The 23,869-nt window shown below is 46.2% G+C and overlaps 1 protein-coding gene across 4 annotated transcripts in view; it reads left to right on the top strand.

The window, feature by feature from the left end:
• LOC109880397 (FSD1-like protein) overlaps positions 1–23,869 on the top strand; it is a 66,748-nt gene that overhangs the window by 38,447 nt on the left and 4,432 nt on the right. Inside the window, exons 7-13 of one of the 4 annotated variants that reach the window (XM_031826031.1) lie at positions 5,018–5,227; positions 5,714–5,812; positions 6,261–6,390; positions 9,251–9,283; positions 15,186–15,280; positions 21,933–22,184; positions 23,320–23,408. In XM_031826031.1, coding sequence (XP_031681891.1) covers positions 5,018–5,227; positions 5,714–5,812; positions 6,261–6,390; positions 9,251–9,283; positions 15,186–15,280; positions 21,933–22,184; positions 23,320–23,408 — 908 coding nt within the window. Of the gene's footprint in view, positions 1–5,017; positions 5,228–5,713; positions 5,813–6,260; positions 6,391–9,250; positions 9,284–15,182; positions 15,281–21,932; positions 22,185–23,319; positions 23,409–23,869 lie in introns of all 4 variants that reach the window. The other 3 variants (XM_031826029.1, XM_031826033.1, XM_031826032.1) reach the window with 3 other exon arrangements.

Here is a 23,869-nt window from a genome sequence, read left to right as displayed (position 1 = left end):
CAGGTTAGCCTAGACTCCTACCCTAGCTGCAGGTTAGCCTAGAATCCTACCCTAGCCTCAGGCTGTAGGCTGCGTCTCACTGTAGATGGCTGTAGGCTGCATCTCACTGTAGATGGCTGTAGGCTGCATCTCACTGTAGTATACTGTATGCTGTATCTCACTGTAGTAGGCTGCATCTCACTGTAGTATACTGTATGCTGTATCTCACTGTAGTATACTGTATGCTGTATCTCACTGTAGTAGGCTGCATCTCACTGTAGTATACTGTATGCTGTATCTCACTGCTGTAGGCTGCATCTCACTGTAGTATACTGTATGCTGTATCTCACTGCTGTAGGCTGCATCTCACTGTAGTATACTGTATGCTGTATCTCACTGCTGTAGGCTGCATCTCACTGTAGTATACTGTATGCTGCATCTCACTGTAGTATACTGTATGCTGTATCTCACTGCTGTAGGCTGCATCTCACTGTAGTATACTGTATGCTGTATCTCACTGCTGTAGGCTGCATCTCACTGCTGTAGGCTGCATCTCACTGTAGTATACTGTGCTGTATCTCACTGTAGTAGGCTGCATCTCACTGTAGAATACTGTATGCTATATCTCACTGTAGATGGCTGTAGGCTGCATCTCACTGTAGTATACTGTATGCTGTATCTCACTGTAGTAGGCTGCATCTCACTGTAGTATACTGTATGCTGTATCTCACTGCTGTAGGCTGCATCTCACTGTAGAATACTGTATGCTGTATCTCACTGTAGATGGCTGTAGGCTGCATCTCACTGTAGTATACTGTATGCTGTATCTCACTGTAGATGGCTGTAGGCTGCATCTCACTGTAGTATACTGTATGCTGTATCTCACTGTAGATGGCTGTAGGCTGCATCTCACTGTAGTATACTGTATGCTGTATCTCACTGCTGTAGGCTGCATCTCACTGTAGTATACTGTATGCTGTATCTCACTGCTGTAGGCTGCATCTCACTGCTGTAGGCTGCATCTCACTGTAGATGGCTGCATCTCACTGTAGATGGCTGCATCTCACTGTAGATGGCTGCATCTCACTGTAGATGGCTGCATCTCACTGTAGATGGCTGCATCTCACTGTAGATGGCTGCATCTCACTGTAGATGGCTGCATCTCACTGTAGATGGCTGCATCTCACTGTAGATGGCTGCATCTCACTGTAGATGGCTGCATCTCACTGTAGATGGCTGCATCTCACTGTAGATGGCTGCATCTCACTGTAGATGGCTGCATCTCACTGTAGATGGCTGCATCTCACTGTAGTAGGCTGCATCTCACTGTAGTAGGCTGCATCTCACTGTAGTAGGCTGCATCTCACTGTAGTAGGCTGCATCTCACTGTAGTAGACTGCATCTCACTGTAGTAGGCTGCATCTCACTGTAGTAGACTGTATGCTGCATCTCACTGTAGATGGCTGCATCTCACTGTAGTAGGCTGCATCTCACTGTAGTAGGCTGCATCTCACTGTAGTAGGCTGCATCTCACTGTAGTAGGCTGCATCTCACTGTAGATGGCTGCATCTCACTGTAGTAGGCTGCGTCTCACTGTAGTAGACTGTATGCTGCATCTCACTGTAGATGGCTGCATCTCACTGTAGTAGGCTGCGTCTCACTGTAGTAGACTGTATGCTGCATCTCACTGTAGATGGCTGCATCTCACTGTAGTAGGCTGCATCTCACTGTAGTAGACTGTATGCTGCATCTCACTGTAGATGGCTGCATCTCACTGTAGTAGGCTGCGTCTCACTGTAGTAGGCTGAATGATTTCTGGATCTCCATTCACCTTGTTGTTTTCTGTGTTGGTTTGCTGTTAATGTAACTAGTGTAAATATAGATTGTGTCATGCCTTTATCCATCTGATATTTTGTGTACTAGACCTACTACCTGGTACCGCTGTTCTGTTCACAATTAGTTTTCATTCCCAGTTCTGAGCCAAACTGCTATTCAGTATTTTTGTTTTCATGCATGAATAACTACGCTACTACTTTCAGCGTTTTGTTGGCATTATTTTTGATACGACAGCTGTGTGGACGGCACATTTACGTAGGTTGTTTGTATTAGCATAATTGCCCATAAAAAAACGTCTGTAGGGGGCATTCCATTGTGCTGATACAGCGCAGCAGAGATGGGCTACAGATTTGAAAAGCACTCTGTGATCTTGGAGTCTCGGCATTTGATCGTTATGTTTATTATGGGATAGAATAATTTATACAAGCAGAATTCAATATAATTCCAATGTAAGAACCCCCCCCAAAAATATTAAAATGTAGCCCCCTCTGTGATTTCAACAGCCCCCTTAGTCACTTCATCCTGGTGCGGGTCTGCAGTGTGACCCTTGTCCCCTAGGAGCAGTGGTGTGACCCCTTGTTTTTGAATTCTTTGTAGGTTTGTGTAATCTGAGGGAAATATATGTCTCTAATATGGTCATACATTTGGCAGTCTGTTGTACGGTTATTTGGTAAAAAGCCAATTTGACATTTGCTTAGTACATTGTTTTCACTGAGGAAATGTACGAGTCTGCTGTTAATGATAATGCAGATGATTTTCCCAAGGTTGCTGTTGATGCATATCCCACGGTAGTTGGATGATGGGATGGGATGATCAGTCCTTGGTTACAAATATTGGGGAAGATGCCAGAGCTAAGGATGATGTTAGAGTTTAATTATAGCCAATAGGAATTCGTGGTCTGTATATTTTATCATTTAAGATATCAACAATACCACAGGCCTTTTTGGGTTGGAGGGTAGGCTCAGGTTTTCTGGGTCTCTGTTTTTGGTTGGACAGGTTTCTCAATTTCTTTCCTAGATTTTTGCATTCTTCATCAAACCATTTGTCATTTTTAACTTCCTTTAGGTTTTCTGCTTGAAATGTTTAGATTTGATAAGGAAGCTGAGAGGTCAAATATACTGTTTAGGTTTACTACTGCCAAGTTTACACCTTCACTATTACAGTGGAACGTTTTGTCCAGGAAGTTGTTTAGGTAGATTTCCACTCTACTTTCCTTACATCTACAGCATTTCTTAATGTTACTCAGTTCCTTTGGCTTTGGTGCCTCATGGTTGAGTATTGCTCTGTTCAAGTAGACTGTGATTTTGCTTTGATCTGATAGAGGTGTCCGTGGGCTGACTGTGAATGCTCTGAGAGTCTCTGGGTTGAGGTCAGTGGGCTGACTGTGAACGCTCTGAGAGACTCTGGGTTGAGGTCAGTGGGCTGACTGTGAACGCTCTGAGAGACTGGGTTGAGGTCAGTGGGCTGAGTGTGAACGCTCTGAGAGACTCTGGGTTGAGGTCAGTGGGCTGACTGTGAACGCTCTGAGAGACTCTGGGTTGAGGTCAGTGGGCTGACTGTGAACGCTCTGAGAGACTCTGGGTTGAGGTCAGTGGGCTGACTGTGAATGCTCTGAGAGACTCTGGGTTGAGGTCAGTGGGCTGACTGTGAACGCTCTGAGAGACTCTGGGTTGAGGTCAGTGATAAAGTAGTCTACAGTACTACAGCCAAGAGATGAGCTATAGGTGTACCTACCATAGGAGTCCCCTCGAAGCCTACCATTGACTATATACAGACCCAGCGTGCAACAGAGCTATAGGTGTACCTACCATAGGAGTCCCCTCGAAGCTTACCATTGACTATATACAGACCCAGCGTGCAACAGAGCTGCAGGAGTTGTGACCTGTTTTTGTTGGTTATGTTGTCATAGTTGTGTCAAGGGGGGCATATTGGGGAGGGAATTCCGTCACCTGCCGTCAGGTGTTTGTCCCCCTGTGTGCTGAGGGTGTCAGGTTCTTGTCCGGTTCTGGCATTTAGGTCACCACAGACTAGTACACGTCCCTGGGCCTGGAAATGATTGATTTCTCCTCCAGGATGGAGAAGCTGTCTTCATTAAAGTATGGGGATTCTAGTGGGGGGATATAGGTAGCACACAGGAGGACATTTTTCTCTGTTGAGACCATTTCCTTTTACATTTCTAGACAGATGTAAAATGTTCCTATTTTGATTAATTTAATGGAGTGAGTTAGGTCTGCTCTATACCAAATTAGCATACCCCCTGAGTCTCTTCCTTGTTTCACACCTGGTAGTGTGGTGGATGGGACTACCAGCTCTCTGTAACCTAGAGGGCAACCAGTGGGTCTGTCTACTCTATTCCACCCACCTGGTAGTGTGGTGGATGGGACTACCAGCTCTGTGTAACCTAGAGGACAACCAGTGGGTCCATCTCCTCTATACCATCCACCTGGTAGTGTGGTGGATGGGACTACCATCTCTCTGTAACCTAGAGGGCAACCAGTGGGTCTGTCTCCTCTATACCATCCACCTGGTAGTTTGGTGGAAGGGACTACCAGCTCTGTGTAACCTAGAGGACAACCAGTGGGTCCATCTCCTCTATACCATCCACCTGGTAGTGTGGTGGATGGGACTACCAGCTCTCTGTAACCTAGAGGACAACCAGTGGGTCCATCTCCTCTATACCACCCACCTGGTAGTGTGGTGGATGGGACTTCCAGCTCTCTGTAACCTAGAGGGCAACCAGTGGGTCCATCTCCTCTATACCACCCACCTGGTAGTGTGGTGGATGGGACTACCAGCTCTCTGTAACCTAGAGGGCAACCAGTGGGTCCATCTCCTCTATACCACCCACCTGGTAGTGTGGTGGATGGGACTACCAGCTCTCTGTAACCTAGAGGGCAACCAGTGGGTCCATCTCCTCTATACCACCCGCCTGGTAGTGTGGTGGATGGGACTACCAGCTCTCCGTAACCTAGAGGACAACCAGTGGGTCCATCTCCTCTATACCAGGTTTCTTTCTCTGTCTCTCTCGCTAAAAACCTTTCACTCCTTTTTTAAAAACATTTCCATTAATGAATCCTGAATGTCATTACATATTTAGGGGGACATCCAAAAAAGCTTGTAATTTAGTCAACCCTAAAATGATTTTCCATCGCACGGATCTGTTGCTGGCTTTATAAATACCCATTTCTCTGTGTCGTTTCAGTCCCTCGAGCCCCAGAGATGGAGGTAGGGGACTGTCTGGTGTTAGACAACACGGTGTCCGTAGCCTGGAAGATGCCAGTGGAGGACAGCAAGATAGACCACTACATACTGGAGTACAGAAAGACCGACCACGAAGGGCTGCCACGCATCAAAGACGAACGGTGCTGGGAGGTGGTGGACAACATCAAGACCACAGAATACTCACTGTCCGGTACGGGGCTAGAGTAGGGCCCACTGTAGCCTGGTCCCAGATCTGTTTGTGTCGTCTTGCCAACTCCTATTGTCATTACCTAGCCTGGTCCCAGATCTGTTTGTGTCGTCTTGCCAACTCCTATTGTCATTACCTAGCCTGGTCCCAGATCTGTTTGTGTCGTCTTGCCAACTCCTATTGTCATTACCTAGCCTGGTCCCAGATCTGTTTGTGTCGTCTTGCCAACTCCTATGGTCATTACCTAGCCTGGTCCCAGATCTGTTTGTGAAGTCTTGCCAACTCCTATGGTCATTGTCATGCCACTTGGCAAGATGGCACAAACAGATCTGGGACCAGGCTAAGACTGCAGTGCAGCTTCTTGTGTTTAAAATCTGACTAATCTATATCGCTTTGCTTCACCTTTTTGTGACTGTATCAAACTCTAAAAGCTTGTTCACCTACAGAACATCATGAACCTGTACAGATAATGTGCTGTTCATCTTCCAGGTTTAAAGTTTGACTCGAAGTTCATGAACTTCCGGGTACGAGCTTGCAACAAGGCAGCAGCTGGAGAATACTCTGATCCGGTTACCCTGGAAACCAGAGGTGAGACCGTTAGTTACCCTGGAAACCAGAGGTGAGACCGTTAGTTACCCTGGAAACCAGAGGTGAGACTGTTAGTTACCCTGGAAACCAGAGGTGAGACTGTTAGTTACCCTGGAAACCAGAGGTGAGACTGTTAGTTACCCTGGAAACCAGAGGTGAGACTGTTAGTTACCCTGGAAACCAGAGATGAGACTGTTAGTTACCCTGGAAACCAGAGGTGAGACTGTTAGTTACCCTGGAAACCAGAGGTGAGACTGTTAGTTACCCTGGAAACCAGAGGTGAGACTGTTAGTTACCCTGGAAACCAGAGGTGAGACTGTTAGTTACCCTGGAAACCAGAGGTGAGACTGTTAGTTACCCTGGAAACCAGAGGTGAGACTGTTGTCTTGGATCAACAATTATTATGTTATTGGTATCTGATTGACTGGTTGATTGATTGATTCCCCAGCGTTTAACTTCGGTTTCGACTCGTCGTCGTCCCATCTGAACCTGAAGGTAGAGGACAGGAGTGTGGAGTGGGACCCCCAGGGAGGCAAGGGGCTGGAGAGCAAGGTCAAGGGCAAGGAGAACAAGGGCAGGTGAGAACTGAACTGGAACACACACAATGTGTCCCAAATGGACCCTTACGCGCTGAGATATGAGAGGATTTGATTGGTATAAGCAATATGGTGAAACTTTCAGTGAGCCTGTCAATAGGAAGGCTGGAGCGTATTACCATATTGACTGCGCCTGTCAGATACTCTCAGATCTCCACTAGTTCATCGGACTTAGGGTCTAGGGTTACATTTGGGATTGGGCCTTATCTTAATTTGACCTCAAACTGCCATTGAAATAGCTTTGTCCCAGATGGCAGTCTTGCCATCCTGTAGCTTTGTCCCAGGAGTTGCCATCCTGTGGCCATTACCTAGCCTGGTCCCAGATCTGTTTGTGCAGTCTTGCCAACTCCTATGGTCATTGACACATTAGTCATCACTACATAACATTTTGGAAGCATTTGTCAGTAACCATATATGGGTTTATATAGAACAGAATAAAATGATCCCAGCAAACCAGCGTGCATACCGTACAGCCTACCAACATGCATACCGTACAGCCTACCAACATGCATACCGTAAGAATACCAGGCTACTAGCGTGCATACCATATAGCCTACCAGCGTGCATACCGTAAGGATCCCAGGCTACCAGCGTGCATACCGTAAGAATACCAGGCTACCAGCGTGCATACCGTAAGGATCCCAGGCTACCAGCGTGCATACCGTAAGGATCCCAGGCTACCAGCGTGCATACCGTAAGGATCCCAGGCTACCAGCGTGCATACCGTAAGGATCCCAGGCTACCAGCGTGCATACCGTAAGGATCCCAGGCTACCAGCGTGCATACCGTAAGGATCCCAGGCTACCAGCGTGCATACCGTAAGGATCCCAGGCTACCAGCGTGCATACCGTAAGGATCCCAGGCTACCAGCGTGCATACCGTAAGGATCCCAGGCTACCAGCGTGCATACCGTAAGGATCCCAGGCTACCAGCGTGCATACCGTAAGGATCCCAGGCTACCAGCGTGCATACCGTAAGAATACCAGGCTACCAGCGTGCATACCGTAAGGATCCCAGGCTACCAGCGTGCATACCGTAAGGATACCAGGCTACCAGCGTGCATACCGTAAGGATCACTGGACTGCAACAGCTCCAGTTGATTTAATAGTGGCTCAGGTCACGTGACCAAGGTCAACTTGTAGGTGTGTTGCTTCTTTATTTCTGTGCTGCTGTTAACCTTGTTGATCTGTTGATGGAATTGTGTCACTATGGATATAACACCTCATTGATACGGTTACAGTCCGATCTTGTCAACAGAAATCAGTTTATATTCATAAATGTTTCATATTCTGAACCTCATTCTGTATGCTGTGGTGTCCCACAAGGCAGCTGTCTAGGACCTATTATGTACTTGCTGTATGCAGAGGATCTCCCTCTGGTGCGCTCCAATTGTATAGCAACCCTGTTTGCTGACGATACCATTGTCTATGTAACAGGAAATGATGTAGGGTAGCTGAAAGAGGTTATTTTGAAGCTGACATAAGTATTTTAAATTGGATAACTCAAAACAACTGAGCGGGAAATATTTAAAAAAACTAAGGCAATGCTAATATGTACGAAGAGGAGAAGGAAGACATTACCCTCCTTACAGCTGTCAGTTGGGAGGACAGCCATAGAAGAGGTTTCAGAGACACAGCTGTTAAGTGTGCTGCTAGACAACAGTCTCTCTTGGTCATCACACATTTCACAGCTTTGTAACAAAATCATCGGCGTCTCCTGTATGATTTGCGAAATACACTACATGATCAAAAGTATGTGGACACATGCTAGTCGAACATCTCATTCCAAAATCATGGGAGAGATTTAATTCTAAATCAACTCCTATGGTCATTACCTAGCCTGGTCCCAGATTGGTTTGTGCAGTCTTGCCAACTCCTTTGGTCATCGACACATTAGCATGACAAATAAGACCAGAGGAGGTGGCAAGACTGCACAAACAGATCTGGGACCAGGCTAGGTAATGACCATAGTAGTGGACAAGACAACACAAACAGATCTGGGACCAGGCTACCATTTGAAGTGCCATTCTTAGATGTCACATTCTTCTGTGTTTGTGTCATGGTGCCTTGTGTTGTCTATCTGCTGCTGAGGGGCGGTTTGAAAAGAGACCTTTTGTCAGGAGCAGCCGGACACTTTAGAGGCTCATGTTTTATTAAAAGGCTTCCTCTCCTATCTTGGGTTTCCGCTTGCAGCGTTGTCTGTCAAAAACACTGTTTGCCAAGTTGAAGCGTAATGTCCTTCAAGACAGAAACACATTTATACTTTGTAAAGTTCCAGCGTTGATACTCTCAGAAAATGTTCTTGAAAACCAATTGTCCCTCTTAAAGAGAGAGTTCAGAGTAGTAGTCTGTTATAATCTCCACCCGGCACAGCCAGAAGAGGACTGGCCACCCCACATAGCCTGGTTCCTCTCTAGGTTTATAATCTCCACCCGGCACAGCCAGAAGAGGACTGGCCACCCCACATAGCCTGGTTCCTCTCTAGGTTTCTTCCTAGGTTTTGGCCTTTCTAGGGAGTTTTTCCTAGCCACCGTGCTTCTACACATGCATTGCTTGCTGTTTGGGGTTTTAGGCTGGGTTTCTGTACAGCACTTTGAGATATCAGCTGATGTAAGAAGGGCTATATAAATACATTTAAATACATTTGATTTGATTTAGTCTCGATGTGGAATGACATCTACTGAAGGTTGGTTTACTCAGCTACAATGGAAAATGTGCGTTATTTAGTGCCGAATGGAATCTCTCTTTTAGGGTCTTTTTAAATAGCAAGCTCCATCATGACTGCCACAGAATGTCTTTGTTTTAACCTGCTGTTTTTGTTGATTCTTTGTGTTCGTCAACAGCGCTCATCTTACCAATCTGAAGAACATGTCAAGGTGACCATGTGTGACTTTTCAGCTGTAGTGTGTAGCATTAGGCTACCTGAATGTAGCATTAGGCTACCTGAATGTAGCATTAGGCTACCTGAATGTAGCATTAGGCTACCTGAATGTAGCATTAGGCTACCTGAATGTAGCATTAGGCTACCTGAATGTAGCATTAGGCTACCTGAATGTAGCATTAGGCTACCTGAATGTAGCGTCAAGCTGCCGTGTAACCAGTGGCAATGTGAGGTAGAAGACCGCCTGCGTTCAAGTTTGTACACTCCGACAATCGCTTTCATATAGGCTGTTCTGTACATCAAAGTCCCTTTTCGGGTTTCTGTGTGAACAGTTTAGGCTACAAGACCCATTTCGGCAACGTTTGCTCTTCTAGTCTGAGAGAAACCTCCTGAAATGACTTGTGGTTTCTTTGTGTGCCTGACTTAAAGGAGACATCTACAGATGGAAATGGTTGCTTTTTTCATAAACTCTTAATTTAGGTCAAATTAATGAATTGGGGGAAATTCGATTTTGGTTTGCCTTGGCCTCCCACAAACAAAGAATACAATGTGTTCTTATTCTGTCCTGAACCATTAAAAGACTCCATCTTTAGATGTCCATCTTTCCTAACTGTTTCTCTTTCTAAAAACCTTAGGCTATATTCCTTTTTTCCCTTGGCCCTTTTAAAGAAATTATGACAAAATAAATAACAACTTCTATCCCTAGGCGACCCATCTCTGTTACAGAATTAATGTACAATTTAGTATCACTGAATTTATTTTTGTTTTTACTAATTTCTCTTATGCTTGCAACAAATGGTTTTGGTGAGTAACAATTCACTCAACTGTAGTAAGTATAGAAACTGTAATGTCCGTATTTGTCCAGTCATTCATTCCATCATATCATGTTCCCAAAACCACAATGAGGTCTCTTTTTGGCTAATTGTTTTCCAAGTAAAAACAGACAAATCAGCAATGTGAAAACAGCTCGTTTTTTTCTATAAAAACAAAAAAAACTGACAAATTGCTTGTTATTTAGTTCTCGTTTTTTTGCATATCATTTTTTTTTAAACTTTGTCGGTTTTCACATGTGGGTGTGGTTAAATGTGTAATGCCTGTCATTGGGCAAATGCACAACCTACACTTCCGGTCCCTTCAAAATAAGAGTTTACCTTTCTAAATGCCTTCTATTAATCTACTATATTTTAAATCATCAATTTAATAGATATTTATGTATTTATTCATGTCAAGATAAAGCTATATTTCTCCATTTCTATTTAAGATTATAAGATACTCTACTGTAATGATTGTGTTTATTGACCTATTAATGAACTGATGTAACTGTTTAGCTAACTGATATGTCCTAGCGTACTAGTTAACCATTTGGTCATCTGAGCATCCTCGACTATTACTTCTGAAGAGGTATCATTTCAGAATGAGAGGTACTGTAGCTGTGCTGGTATTGGTCTTCTGTCTATTGAGGGCGTGGAAAGGAGACGAGTGGAGGGTTTCAGAGAATTACATAATTCAACAGAGGCACAATGAAGAGGTAGAGAGAGAGCAGGGTGAGAGATTCAGATTACGAGCAAAAGGCTTGAGGCTACAGAGACTTACAAATGACAGGCTAGTCCACCACACACCCCTGCAGTCCTCTCCCCTGTCTGCCACGGACTGACTCACACCCCTGCAGTCCTCTCCCGTCTGCCAGGTACTGACTCACAGCAGGGGAGGGGTGATCTAGGTCTGTATTGAAACAGTGTCTCAGAGTAGCATTGCTGATCTAGTATTAGTGATCAGGTCCCCCTTGTCCATGTAATCAGGAGCTGCAGCTGCTATTTCATCCCTGATAAACACTGAGGAGGGGTCCACTGATTGGCTAAAGACTGAGGAGGGGTCCACTGATTGGCTAAAGACTGAGGAGGGGTCCACTGATTGGCTAAAGACTGAGGAGGGGTCCACTGATTGGCTAAAGACTGAGGAGGGGTCCACTGATTGGCTAAAGACTGAGGAGGGGTCCACTGATTGGCTAAAGACTGAGGAGGGGTCCACTGATTGGCTAAAGACTGAGGAGGGGTCCACTGATTGGCTAAAGACTGAGGAGGGGTCCACTGATTGGCTAAAGACTGAGGAGGGGTCCACTGATGGGCTAAAGACTGAGGAGGGGTCCACTGATTGGCTAAAGACTGAGGAGGGGTCCACTGATTTAGTCAATGATGGTGGAGATGTGTCCATGTATGATATTTCATTATAGACTATACATGTACAAAATGATATATATTCCAACATGTGCGGCCGTAGTGTTTTCATGAGACAAGTTCACACGCCTCTCGTCTCAATCCTATCAAAGGACACACACCCTGTCAGTCCTGACTCTGACTCCTCACACCCTGTCAGTCCTGACTCCTCACACCCTGTCAGTCCTGACTCTGACTCCTCACACCCTGTCAGTCCTGACTCCTCACACCCTGTCAGTCCTGACTCCTCACACCCTGTCAGTCCTGACTCCTCACACCCTGTCAGTCCTGACTCCTCACACCCTGTCAGTCCTGACTCCTCACATATTTCTTGTACCACAGTACACACCATTATTGTAGTAATGTCCAATAGTTTCATGCAGACCTAAAACACTGACAGTATTGACAATGCTTTCATGGATATCAACATTTCAGGAAAAAAAAGGCTTATTTAATGAACTTGAATTGTATGTAGTAGCCTATTAAATTCTACTAGATGGCAGTATTTAGACATAATTAACCCTGGAGCCTATATGAACCCCGTTGGTATTTCAAGTGTTATTGTCACATGCAGTGAAATGCTTAACTTCCATGCTCTACCCAACAGTACGGTAATCAGTATCAAAATAGTATAACTAATTAATAAATATATATATATTATAAAGACATGTAGATGAGTGTCACTTTAAAAACATACAGACTTTGTATCATCATGCCTTATTTATAGTTATATTACATCTAGCCATCCAATCCTTTCTTCCTCCGTCCTCGCTTCCTCCGTCCTTGTTTCCTCCATTCCTCGCCTCTCTTTCAAAGCACATCAGAGAAGGAGGCCTGAGGGGAGGAACCTTCAATCCTTTCCCCCAATGTGCTTTGAGAGAGTGAGGGAGTAGTTGTGATACCCAGTCCAGACATAACCCGCTAGACTCTAACCCCCTCACGGCACCTTGAGGGAGAGCATTGAAGTTCCTAAACTCCCCATCACGGCACCTTGAGGGAGAGCATTGAAGTTCCTAAACTCAGGCCTGTTCCTCGGATGTGCTTTGAAAGAGAGGTGAGGAATGGAGGAAACAAGGACGGAGGAAGCAAGGATTGGAAGGCTAGGGGGTCGTTATATAACCATAAATAAGGGTTGTAGTGGGTAAATAAACACTCAGATACAAAAAATATCTTCTAATCGTCAATCTAAAATAGAAATGGAGAAATATCTTAATCTTGGCATTAATCAAGGAAAAAGTACTCAATTGTCATTATTGAGTAAATGTAAAGATGCCCTTTTAAAGGAAAAGGACTCAAGTCAAAGTAACCGAGTAAAAATAAGTCTAAAACTGTCTTGTTTTAAATCTACTTAAGTACAGTGGTGGGAAAAGTACTTAATTGTCATATTTAAGTAAAAGTATCAAGTAAATGCGATACATCAAATTCCTTATATTAATCAAGCCAGACAGCACAATTTAATTTATTTATTTTATTTATGGACAGACCGGGACACATTCCAACACTCTGACAGTATTTGTCATTCCCTGTCTGCCTATTGGCTAAGCCCTTGTCATTCCCTGTCTGCCTATTGGCTAAGCCCTTGTCATTCCCTGTCTGCCTATTGGCTAAGCCCTTGTTATTCCCTGTCTTGCCTATTGACTGAGTCCGTCAGTCATGTTCCAGTTGTTGTCCCCAGTCCCCTGATCATAAGAGCTGGACAGCAGATGGGCCATGCATTCATCCACAGCTGACCTCCCCCAAGCGCTGACTGAATACAACAGAGATCCTAGGAATCCTTGTGGACAACCAGCCAGAATAGAATGGAAGAAGAGCAATTTGGTTGCAGCAAAGTTGCACACCACCAGGCTTTTATAGATCAGCCAGGCGTCTATAGATCAGCCAGGCGTCTATAGATCAGCCAGGCGTCTATAGATCAGCCAGGCGTCTATAGATCAGCCAGGCGTCTATAGATCAGCCAGGCGTCTATAGATCAGCCAGGCGTCTATAGATCAGCCAGGCGTCTATAGATCAGCCAGGCGTCTATAGATCAGCCAGGCGTCTATAGATCAGCCAGTCGTCTATAGATCAGCCAGGCGTCTATAGATCAGCCAGGCGTCTATAGATCAGCCAGGCGTCTATAGATCAGCCAGGCGTCTATAGATCAGCCAGGCGTCTATAGATCAGCCAGGCGTCTATAGATCAGCCAGGCGTCTATAGATCAGCCAGGCGTCTATAGATCAGCCAGGCGTCTATAGATCAGCCAGGCTACTATAGATCAGCCAGGCGTCTATAGATCAGCCAGTCGTCTATAGATCAGCCAGTCGTCTATAGATCAGCCAGGCGTCTATAGATCAGCCAGGCGTCTATAGATCAGCCAGGCGTCTATAGATCAGCCAGGCGTCTATAGATCAGCCAGGCGTCTATAGATCAGCCAGGCGTCTATAGATCAGCCAGGCGTCTATAGATCAGCCAGGCGTCTATAGATCAGCCAGGCGTCTATAGATCAGCCAGGCGTCTATAGATCAGCCAGGCGTCTATAGATCAGCCAGGCGTCTATAGATCAGCCAGGCGTCTATAGATCAGCCAGGCGTCTATAGATCAGCCAGGCGTCTATAGATCAGCCAGGCTTCTATAGATCAGCCAGGCGTCTATAGATCAGCCAGGCGTCTATAGATCAGCCAGGCTTCTATAGATCAGCCAGGCGTCTATAGATCAGCCAGGCGTCTATAGATCAGCCAGGCGTCTATAGATCAGCCAGGCGTCTATAGATCAGCCAGGCGTCTATAGATCAGCCAGGCGTCTATAGATCAGCCAGGCGTCTATAGATCAGCCAGGCGTCTATAGATCAGCCAGGCGTCTATAGATCAGCCAGGCGTCTATAGATCAGCCAGGCCTGTGTTAATATGGTAAATAGTAGCAGGTATTAAAATGGAAGATCTACCTCCCCAGATGTATTTTTTATATGACGTAAGCTATAGGCCCAATACATTATCAAACACAATAACTCATTTGAATTGCTTTTTTGTTTCTCCTCTCATTTTGTCTATCACCCTTGTTTGCTTGTGTCTAACACCACTACGCTTGAGTTTGTTCTGAAGAGGTGGTCAAATACCCACTTCATCCTTATCATACGTTGTTTTCTCTTAGAAGACTGGTAAACTAGTGTCAGCTAGATTGGAGCTTGGACATGAATATCTAGCTGACAGTAGATTCTACACAGCATCCTTTTTCCACTCTGCTCTGTTGTCTTGTCTGTAATCACAGGGGGTTGGTGGCACCTTCATTTGGGAGGATGGGCTCGTTGTAATGGCTGGAGTGGAATCAGTGGAATGGTATCTTTTTAAAATTTTATTTTATCTTTTTATTTAACTCGTCAAGTCAGTTAAGAACACATTCTTATTTACAATGACGGCCTACCGGGGAACAGTGGGTTAACTGCCTTGTTCAGGGGCAGAATGACAGATTTTTACCTTGTCAGCTCGGGGATTCAATCCAACAACCTTTTGTTTACTTGCCCAACGCTCCAACCACTAGGCTACCCTGCCGCCCCTACACTCCAACCACTAGGCTAGCTGTCGCTCCCTGAGTTTGATGCCATTCCATTGTCTCTCTGTTCCAGACATTATTATGAGCAGCAGCCGATCGTCATCGTCAAAATGTCAGTGTGTTTATTGTTGTGTCCTCCCTTCCTCTCTGTGGTAGAAGTGGAACTCCGTCTCCCAAGAGGACGTCAACGACACGGTCGCCTGCCATCAGAGGAGGCAGAGACCGGTTCACTGGAGAGTCCTACACCGTGCTAGGTAGGTCAACGCACTCATCCCTCTGCCCCACACACACACACCGTGCTAGGTAGGTCAACACACTCATCCCTCTGCCCCACACACACACACCGTGCTAGGTAGGTCAACACACTCATCCCTCTGCCCCACACACACACACCGTTCTAGGAAGGTCAACACACTCATCCCTCTGCCCCACACACACACACCGTGCTAGGTAGGTCAACACACTCATCCCTCTGCCCCACACACACACACCGTGCTAGGTAGGTCAACACACTCATCCCTCTGCCCCACACACACACACTGTGCTAGGTAGGTCAACACACTCATCCCTCTGCCCCACACACACACACCGTGCTAGGTAGGTCAACACACTCATCCCTCTGCCCCACACACACACACCGTGCTAGGTAGGTCAACACACTCATCCCTCTGCCCCACACACACACCGTGCTAGGTAGGTCAACACACTCATCCCTCTGCCCCACACACACACACCGTGCTAGGTAGGTCAACACACTCATCCCTCTGCCCCACACACACACCGTGCTAGGTAGGTCAACATACTCATCCCTCTGCCCCACACACACACCGTGCTAGGTAGGTCAACACGCTCATCCCTCTGCCCCACACACACACCGTGCTAGGTAGGTCAACACACTCATCCCTCTGCCCCACACACACACACCATGCTAGGTAGGTCAACACACACACCGTGCTAGGTAGGTCAACACACTCATCCCTCTGCCCCACACACACACCGTGCTAGGTAGGTCAACACACTCATCCCTCTGCCCCACACACACACACCATGCTAGGTAGGTCAACACACACACCGTGCTAGGTAGGTCAACACACTCATCCCTCTGCCCCACACACACACCGTGCTAGGTAGGTCAACACACACACCATGCTAGGTAGGTCAACACACTCATCCCTCTGCCCCACACACACACACCATGCTAGGTAGGTCAACACACACACCGTGCTAGGTAGGTCAACACACTCATCCCTCTGCCCCACACACACACCGTGCTAGGTAGGTCAACACACACACCATGCTAGGTAGGTCAACACACTCATCCCTCTGCCCCACACACACACTGTGCTAGGTAGGTCAACACACTCATCCCTCTGCCCCACACACACACCGTGCTAGGTAGGTCAACACACACCATGCTAGGTAGGTCAACACACTCATCCCTCTGCCCCACACACACACCATGCTAGGTAGGTCAACACACTCATCCCTCTGCCCTACACACACACCGTGCTAGGTAGGTCAACACAACATTACCACATCACTGTGCTTGGTAAACACTACCAAACTTACATGTATTTTAATGTGCCATGTATTCCTATATTGGGCAATCTGTCAACGGGAACTGATCCATATCTATGACTGGGTAAACACAACCAACCCATAATGACTGACGGGTAGCTAAGCCAATAGGGCTGCTTACCCAGCCACTGATTAAACAGTTCAATGAGTACAGGATCAGGTATAATCTGTGTCTGAGAAGCCAGTCCATTGTGTAATTGGGTGTCTTGAGACACACCCATAAACATACAAGTCTCTACCCACGTAGTCATTAGTAGGTGAATTTGGCCCAAGGGTGACTTTTATTTTATTTTGATTTTTTTTTATATGCCGTCTCCAAATGATTTGTAATTATGTTCTGGCCCCCTGACCATCTGCTCATTAATACATCGTCCCACGGCTGAATCTAGTTGATGATCCCTGATTTCTATTAACATAGTAAGATATTTTGGGCTGTTGAGCAATGAGTGGATAAGATGTGAAACTCAGAGCACATTTGTCTAACATCTGTTCATTTATTGGCACAGAAGAGAAACATTTTATAGTCAGCTAATTATTTAATCATATAATATCCAGCCCTAGGTGACACAAGTATGGACTGTCAGGCCTTTCTAAGCGACCTGGCCGGGGTATCCTGGAATGACATCGACCTCATCCCGTCAGTAGATGATGCCTGGCTATTCTTTAAAACTGCATTCCTCACCATCTTAAATAGACATGCCCCATTCAAAACAATGTAGAACTAGGAATAGATATAGTCCTTGGTTCACTCCAGACCTGTCTGCCCTTGACCAGCACAAAAACATCCTGTGGCGTTCTGCAATAGTATCGAATAGCCCCCATGATATGCAACTTTTCAGGGAGGTTTGGAACCAATATACACAGGCAGTTAGGAAAGCTAAGGCTAGCTTTTTCAAACAGAAATTTGCATCCTGTTGCGCTAATTCCCAAAAGTTTTGGGACACTGTAAAGTCCATGGAGAACAAGAGCACCTCCTCCCAGCTACCCACTGCTCTGAGGCTAGGAAACGCTGTTACAACCGACAAATCCACTATAATTGAGAATTTCAATAAGCATTTCTCTACGGCTGGCCATGCTTTCCACCTCACTACCCCTAATCCGGTCAACTGCCCGGCACCCTCCACAGAAACCTGCCCAAGCCCCCACCATTTCTCCTTCACCCAAATCCATATAGCTGATGTTCTGAAAGAGCTGCAAAATCTGGACCCCTACAAATCAGCTGGGCTAGACAATCTGGACCCTCTCTTTCTTAAATTATCTGCCGAAATTGTTGCAACCCCTATTACTAGCCTGTTCAACCTCTCTTTCGTATCGTCTGAGATTCCCAAAGGTTTGAAAGCTGCCGCGGTCATCCCCCTCCTCAAAGGGGGTGACACTCTAGACCCAAACTGCTACAGACCTATATCTATCCTACCCTGTCTTTCTAACGTCTTCGAAAGCCAAGTTAACAAACAGACTACTGACCATTTCGAATCCCACCGTACCTTCTCCGCTATGCAATCTGGTTTCAGAGCTGGTCATGGGTGCACCTCAGCCACGCTCAAGGTCCTTAACGATATCATAACCGCCATCGATAAGAGACAATACTGTGCATCGACCTGGCCAAGGCTTTCGACTCTGCCAATCACCACATTCTTATTGGCAGACTCGACAGCCTTGGTTTCTCAAATGATTGCCTCGACTGGTTTACCAACTACTTCTCTGATAGAGTTCAGTGTGTCAAATCGGAGGGTCTGTTGTCCGGACCTCTGGCAGTCTCTATGGGGGTGCCACAGAGTTCAGTCCTCGGGCCGACTCTCTTCTCTATATACATCAATGATGTCGCTCTTGCTGCTGGTGATCCTCTGATCCACCTCTACGCAGACGACACCATTCTGTATACTTCTGGCCCTCTTTGGACACTGTGTTAACAACCTCCAGACGAGCTTCAATGCCAGACAACTCTCCTTCCGTGGCCTACAACTGCTCTTAAACGCAAGTGAAACTAAATGCATGCTTTTCAACCGATCGCTGCCCGCCTGTCCAACATCACTACTCTGGATGGCTCTGACTTAGAATATGTGGACAACTACAAATACCTAGGTGTCTGGTTAGACTGTAAACTCTCCTTCCAGACCTATATCAAACATCTCCAATCCAAAATTAAATCTAGAATCGGCTTCCTATATCACAACAAAGCATCCTTCACTCATGCTGCCAAACATACCTTCGTAAAACTGACCATCCTACTGAATCTCGACTTCAGTGATGTCCTCTACAAAATAGCCTCCAACACTCTACTCAACAAACTGGATGCAGTGTATTACAGTGCCGTCCGTTTTGTCACCAAAGCCCCATATACTACCCACCATTGCGACCTGTACGCTCTCGTTGGTTGGCCCTCGCTTCATATTCGTCGCCAAACCCACTGGCTACAGGTCATCTGTAAGTCTCTGCCAGGTGAAGCCCCGCCTTATCTCAGTTTACTGGTTACCATAGCAGCACCCACCCGTAGCACGCGCTCCAGCAGGTATATCTCACTGGTCACCCCCAAAGCCAATTCGTCCTTTGGTCGTCTTTCCTTCCAGTTCTCTGCTGCCAATGGCTGGAACGAACTGCAAATATCACTGAAGCTGGAGACTCACATCTCCCTCACTAGCTTTAAGCACCAGCTGTCAGAGCAGCTCACAGATCACTGCACCTGTACATAGCCAATCTGTAAACAGCCCATCTATCTACCTCCTCCCCATACTGCATTTATTAATGTATCTTGCTCTTTTGCACCCCAGTATCTCTACTTTGCACATTCATCTTCTGCACATATACCATTCCAGTGTTTAATTGCTATATTGTTATCACCACCATGGCCTATTTATTGCCTTACCTCCCTTATCTTACCTCATTTGCACACACTGTAAATAGACTTTTTGTTTTATTTTGTTCTACTGTATGGTCGAATTGCTTTGCTTTATCTTGGCCAGGTCGCAGTTGCAAATGAAGACTTGTTCTCAACTTGCCTACCTGGTTAAATAAAGGTGTTCTCAACTAGCCTACCTGGTTAAATAAAGGTGTTCTCAACTGGCCTCCCTGGTTAAATAAAGGTGTTCTCAACTAGCCTACCTGGTTAAATAAAGGTGTTCTCAACTGGCCTCCCTGGTTAAATAAAGGTGTTCTCAACTAGCCTACCTGGTTAAATAAAGGTGTTCTCAACTAGCCTACCTGGTTAAATAAAGGTGTTCTCAACTAGCCTACCTGGTTAAATAAAGGTGTTCTCAACTAGCCTACCTGGTTAAATAAAGGTGTTCTCAACTGGCCTACCTGGTTAAATAAAGGTGTTCTCAACTAGCCTACCTGGTTAAATAAAGGTGTTCTCAACTAGCCTACCTGGTTAAATAAAGGTGTTCTCAACTAGCCTACCTGGTTAAATAAAGGTGTTCTCAACTAGCCTACCTGGTTAAATAAAGGTGTTCTCAACTAGCCTACCTGATTAAATAAAGGTGTTCTCAACTGGCCTACCTGGTTAAATAAAGGTGTTCTCAACTGGCCTACCTGATTAAATAAAGGTGTTCTCAACTAGCCTACCTGGTTAAATAAAGGTGTTCTCAACTAGCCTACCTGGTTAAATAAAGGTGTTCTCAACTGGCCTACCTGGTTAAATAAAGGTGTTCTCAACTAGCCTACCTGGTTAAATAAAGGTGTTCTCAACTAGCCTACCTGGTTAAATAAAGGTGTTCTCAACTAGCCTACCTGGTTAAATAAAGGTGTTCTCAACTAGCCTACCTGGTTAAATAAAGGTGTTCTCAACTAGCCTACCTGGTTAAATAAAGGTGTTCTCAACTAGCCTACCTGGTTAAATAAAGGTGTTCTCAACTAGCCTACCTGGTTAAATAAAGGTGTTCTCAACTAGCCTACCTGGTTAAATAAAGGTGTTCTCAACTAGCCCACCTGGTTAAATAAAGGTGTTCTCAACTAGCCTACCTGGTTAAATAAAGGTGTTCTCAACTTGCCTACCTGGTTAAATAAAGGTGAAATAAGAAATGCATTTAAAAAAACACTATATATATATAATAATGATATAAGCTATGCCTCTGGAAGCAACGTCGGCACAATAACTGTTTGTCTGGAGCTTCATGAAATGGGTTTCCGTGGCCGAGCAGCTGCACACAAGCATAAGATCACCAAGCGTTAGCTGAAGTGGTGTAAAGCTCACTGCCATTGGACTCTGGAGCAGTGGAAACGTGTTCTCTGGAGCAGTGGAAACGTGTTCTCTGGAGCAGTGGAAACCTGTTCTCTGGAGCAGTGGAAACCTGTTCTCTGGAGCAGTGGAAACGGGTTCTCTGGAGCAGTGGAAACGGGTTCTCTGGAGCAGTGGAAACGGGTTCTCTGGAGCAGTGGAAACGGGTTCTCTGGAGCAGTGGAAACCTGTTCTCTGGAGCAGGGGAAACCTGTTCTCTGGAGCAGTAGAAACGTGTTCTCTGGAGCAGTAGAAACGTGTTCTCTGGAGCAGTGGAAACACGTTCTCTGGAGCAGTGGAAACGTGTTCTCTGGAGCAGTGGAAACGTGTTCTCTGGAGCAGTGGAAACCTGTTCTCTGGAGCAGTGGAAACCTGTTCTCTGGAGCAGGGGAAACGTGTTCTCTGGAGCAGTGGAAACACGTTCTCTGGAGCAGTGGAAACACGTTCTCTGGAGCAGTGGAAACACGTTCTCTGGAGCAGTGGAAACCTGTTCTCTGGAGCAGTGGAAACACGTTCTCTGGAGCAGTGGAAACACGTTCTCTGGAGCAGTGGAAACACGTTCTCTGGAGCAGTGGAAACGCGTTCTCTGGAGCAGTGGAAACGCGTTCTCTGGAGCAGTGGAAACGCGTTCTCTGGAGCAGTGGAAACCTGTTCTCTGGAGCAGTGGAAACCTGTTCTCTGGAGCAGTGGAAACATTCCTACATCTAGTGGAAAACCTTCCCAGAAGAGTGGAGGCTGTTATAGCAGCAATGTTCCAACATCTAGTGGAAAGCCTTCCCAGAAGAGTGGAGGCTGTTATAGCAGCAATGTTCCAACCTCTAGTGGAAAGCCTTCCCAGAAGAGAGGAGGCTGTTATAGCAGCAATGTTCCAACCTCTAGTGGAAAGCCTTCCCAGAAGAGAGGAGGCTGTTATAGCAGCAATGTTCCAATATCTAGTGGAGATTCTTCCCAGAAGAGTGGAGGCTGTTATAGCAGCAAAGGGGAGGGAGACCAACTCCATATTAATGCCCATGATTATGGAATGAGATGTTTGACGAGCAGACTTTTGGTCATGTAGTGTAATATAATATATTAATAATATAATCTCTCTCTCCCCCCCCCCCCCCCCCCCCCAGGTGATACCAGTATGGACTGTGGTCAACACTACTGGGAGGTGAAAGCCCTTAAAGACTGTAAGTCCTACAGTGTTGGAGTCTCCTACAGGAACCTGGGAAAGTTTGACCAGCTGGGTAAGACCAACACTACCTGGTGTATCCACATCAACAACTGGCTGCAGCCCTCCTTCGCTGCCAAGCACAACAACAAGGCCAAGAGCCTGGACGGCACCGCGCCTGGACGCATCGGGGTCTTCTGTGACCTGGACTCAGGTGGGTTTATACAGTATAATATGAGGGGTTATTCAACACACTACGAGGTCCGGGGGCCTTCTGTGACCTGGACTCAGGTGGGTTTATACAGTATAATATGAGGGGTTATTCAACACACTACGAGGTCCGGGGGCCTTCTGTGACCTGGACTCAGGTGGGTTTATCTTACCACCCGTACTACTGTAAGTTGTTTCCAGTTAAACCAAATGGAGTACAAGGTGGTTCACCATCATTAGATTTACAGGTTGTTGTGTGTTTTACAGTCCGGAAAGGGGACACTATATCCCTTGGGTGACCCGTGACACATGCCTAGGCCATCGGATACCGCCATATTGGATTTCAGCCATCTCTTTCCCCCAGGAAATGACTGTAGAATAGATTACTACCCACTGGGCCTCCATCCCCCAGGAAATGACTGTAGAGTAGATTACTTCCCACTGGGCCTCCATCCCCCAGGAAATGACTGTGGAGTAGATTACTACCCACTGGGCCTCCATCCCCCAGGAAATGACTGTAGAGTAGATTACTCCCCACTGGGCCTCCATCCCCCAGGAAATGACTGTAGAGTAGATTACTACCCACTGGGCCTCCATCCCCCAGGAAATGACTGTGGAGTAGATTACTCCCCACTGGGCCTCCATCCCCCAGGAAATGACTGTGGAGTAGATTACTACCCACTGGGCCTCCATCCCCCAGGAGATGACTGTAGAGTAGATTACTTCCCACTGGGCCTCCATCCCCCAGGAAATGACTGTAGAGTAGATTACTACCCACTGGGCCTCCATCCCCCAGGAAATGACTGTGGAGTAGATTACTTCCCACTGGGCCTCCATCCCCCAGGAAATGACTGTAGAGGAGGCGACTACAACAAGGCTTTTCTTCTTCCCAGAGGATCAAAATACTCTTTTAATCATGCTCTCTGTGCTTGTAAAGTGGTACAGTAGTAATCTTTCTCCCTACATAGTGCACTACTTTTGACCAGGTGGCCTATTCCCTATACACTGCTTTTGACCAGAGCCCATAGCGGTAGTGCACTATGTAGGGAACAGGCTACCATTTGGGATTGTAGGCTGTGCTTGAACAAGTGAAGTGGATACAGTAGTTTGTCTTAAATAACAGTTTTTCTCTTCCACAGGACAACTGTCCTTCTACAACGCTGAAACCAAGCAGTTGATCCACACGTTCAAGGCTAAGTTTAGCCAACCTGTAGTACCAGCCTTCATGGTAAGTCCTGTCGGGTATCATGGCCGATACACTCCTACTCGTGACTGTATATTATACCAGAGAACCTGTCCTGTTATCAAGACCTAGATGACACCAATGGGTAACAAGTTACGGCGTGAACGTGTTATAACAGGTCCCAACAGTGTTATTAGTGCATTTATGGCACGCTATGTAACCGCTCATATTTAGTTATCTTTAATAGATGCGTTATTACAATGACATAGTAGTGTCTGTTCTCAGAAGTTTGCTTCTGTCATACCAGTGTTGATGAATTTGGGGCAGCAGGGAAGCCTAGTGGTTAGAGTGTAGAGGCGGCAGGTAGCCTAGTGGTTAGAGTGTAGGGGCGGCAGGTAGCCTAGTGGTTAGAGTGTAGGGGCGGCAGGTAGCCTAGTGGTTAGAGTGTAGAGGAGGCAGGTAGCCTAGTGGTTAGAGTGTAGGGGCGGCAGGTAGCCTAGTGGTTA

The sequence above is a fragment of the Oncorhynchus kisutch genome, linkage group LG6 (assembly GCF_002021735.2).
Source record: "Oncorhynchus kisutch isolate 150728-3 linkage group LG6, Okis_V2, whole genome shotgun sequence".
Taxonomy (NCBI): domain Eukaryota; kingdom Metazoa; phylum Chordata; class Actinopteri; order Salmoniformes; family Salmonidae; genus Oncorhynchus; species Oncorhynchus kisutch.
Note: the sequence above shows the minus strand (reverse complement) of the source record. Positions and strands in the feature narration are given on the sequence as shown.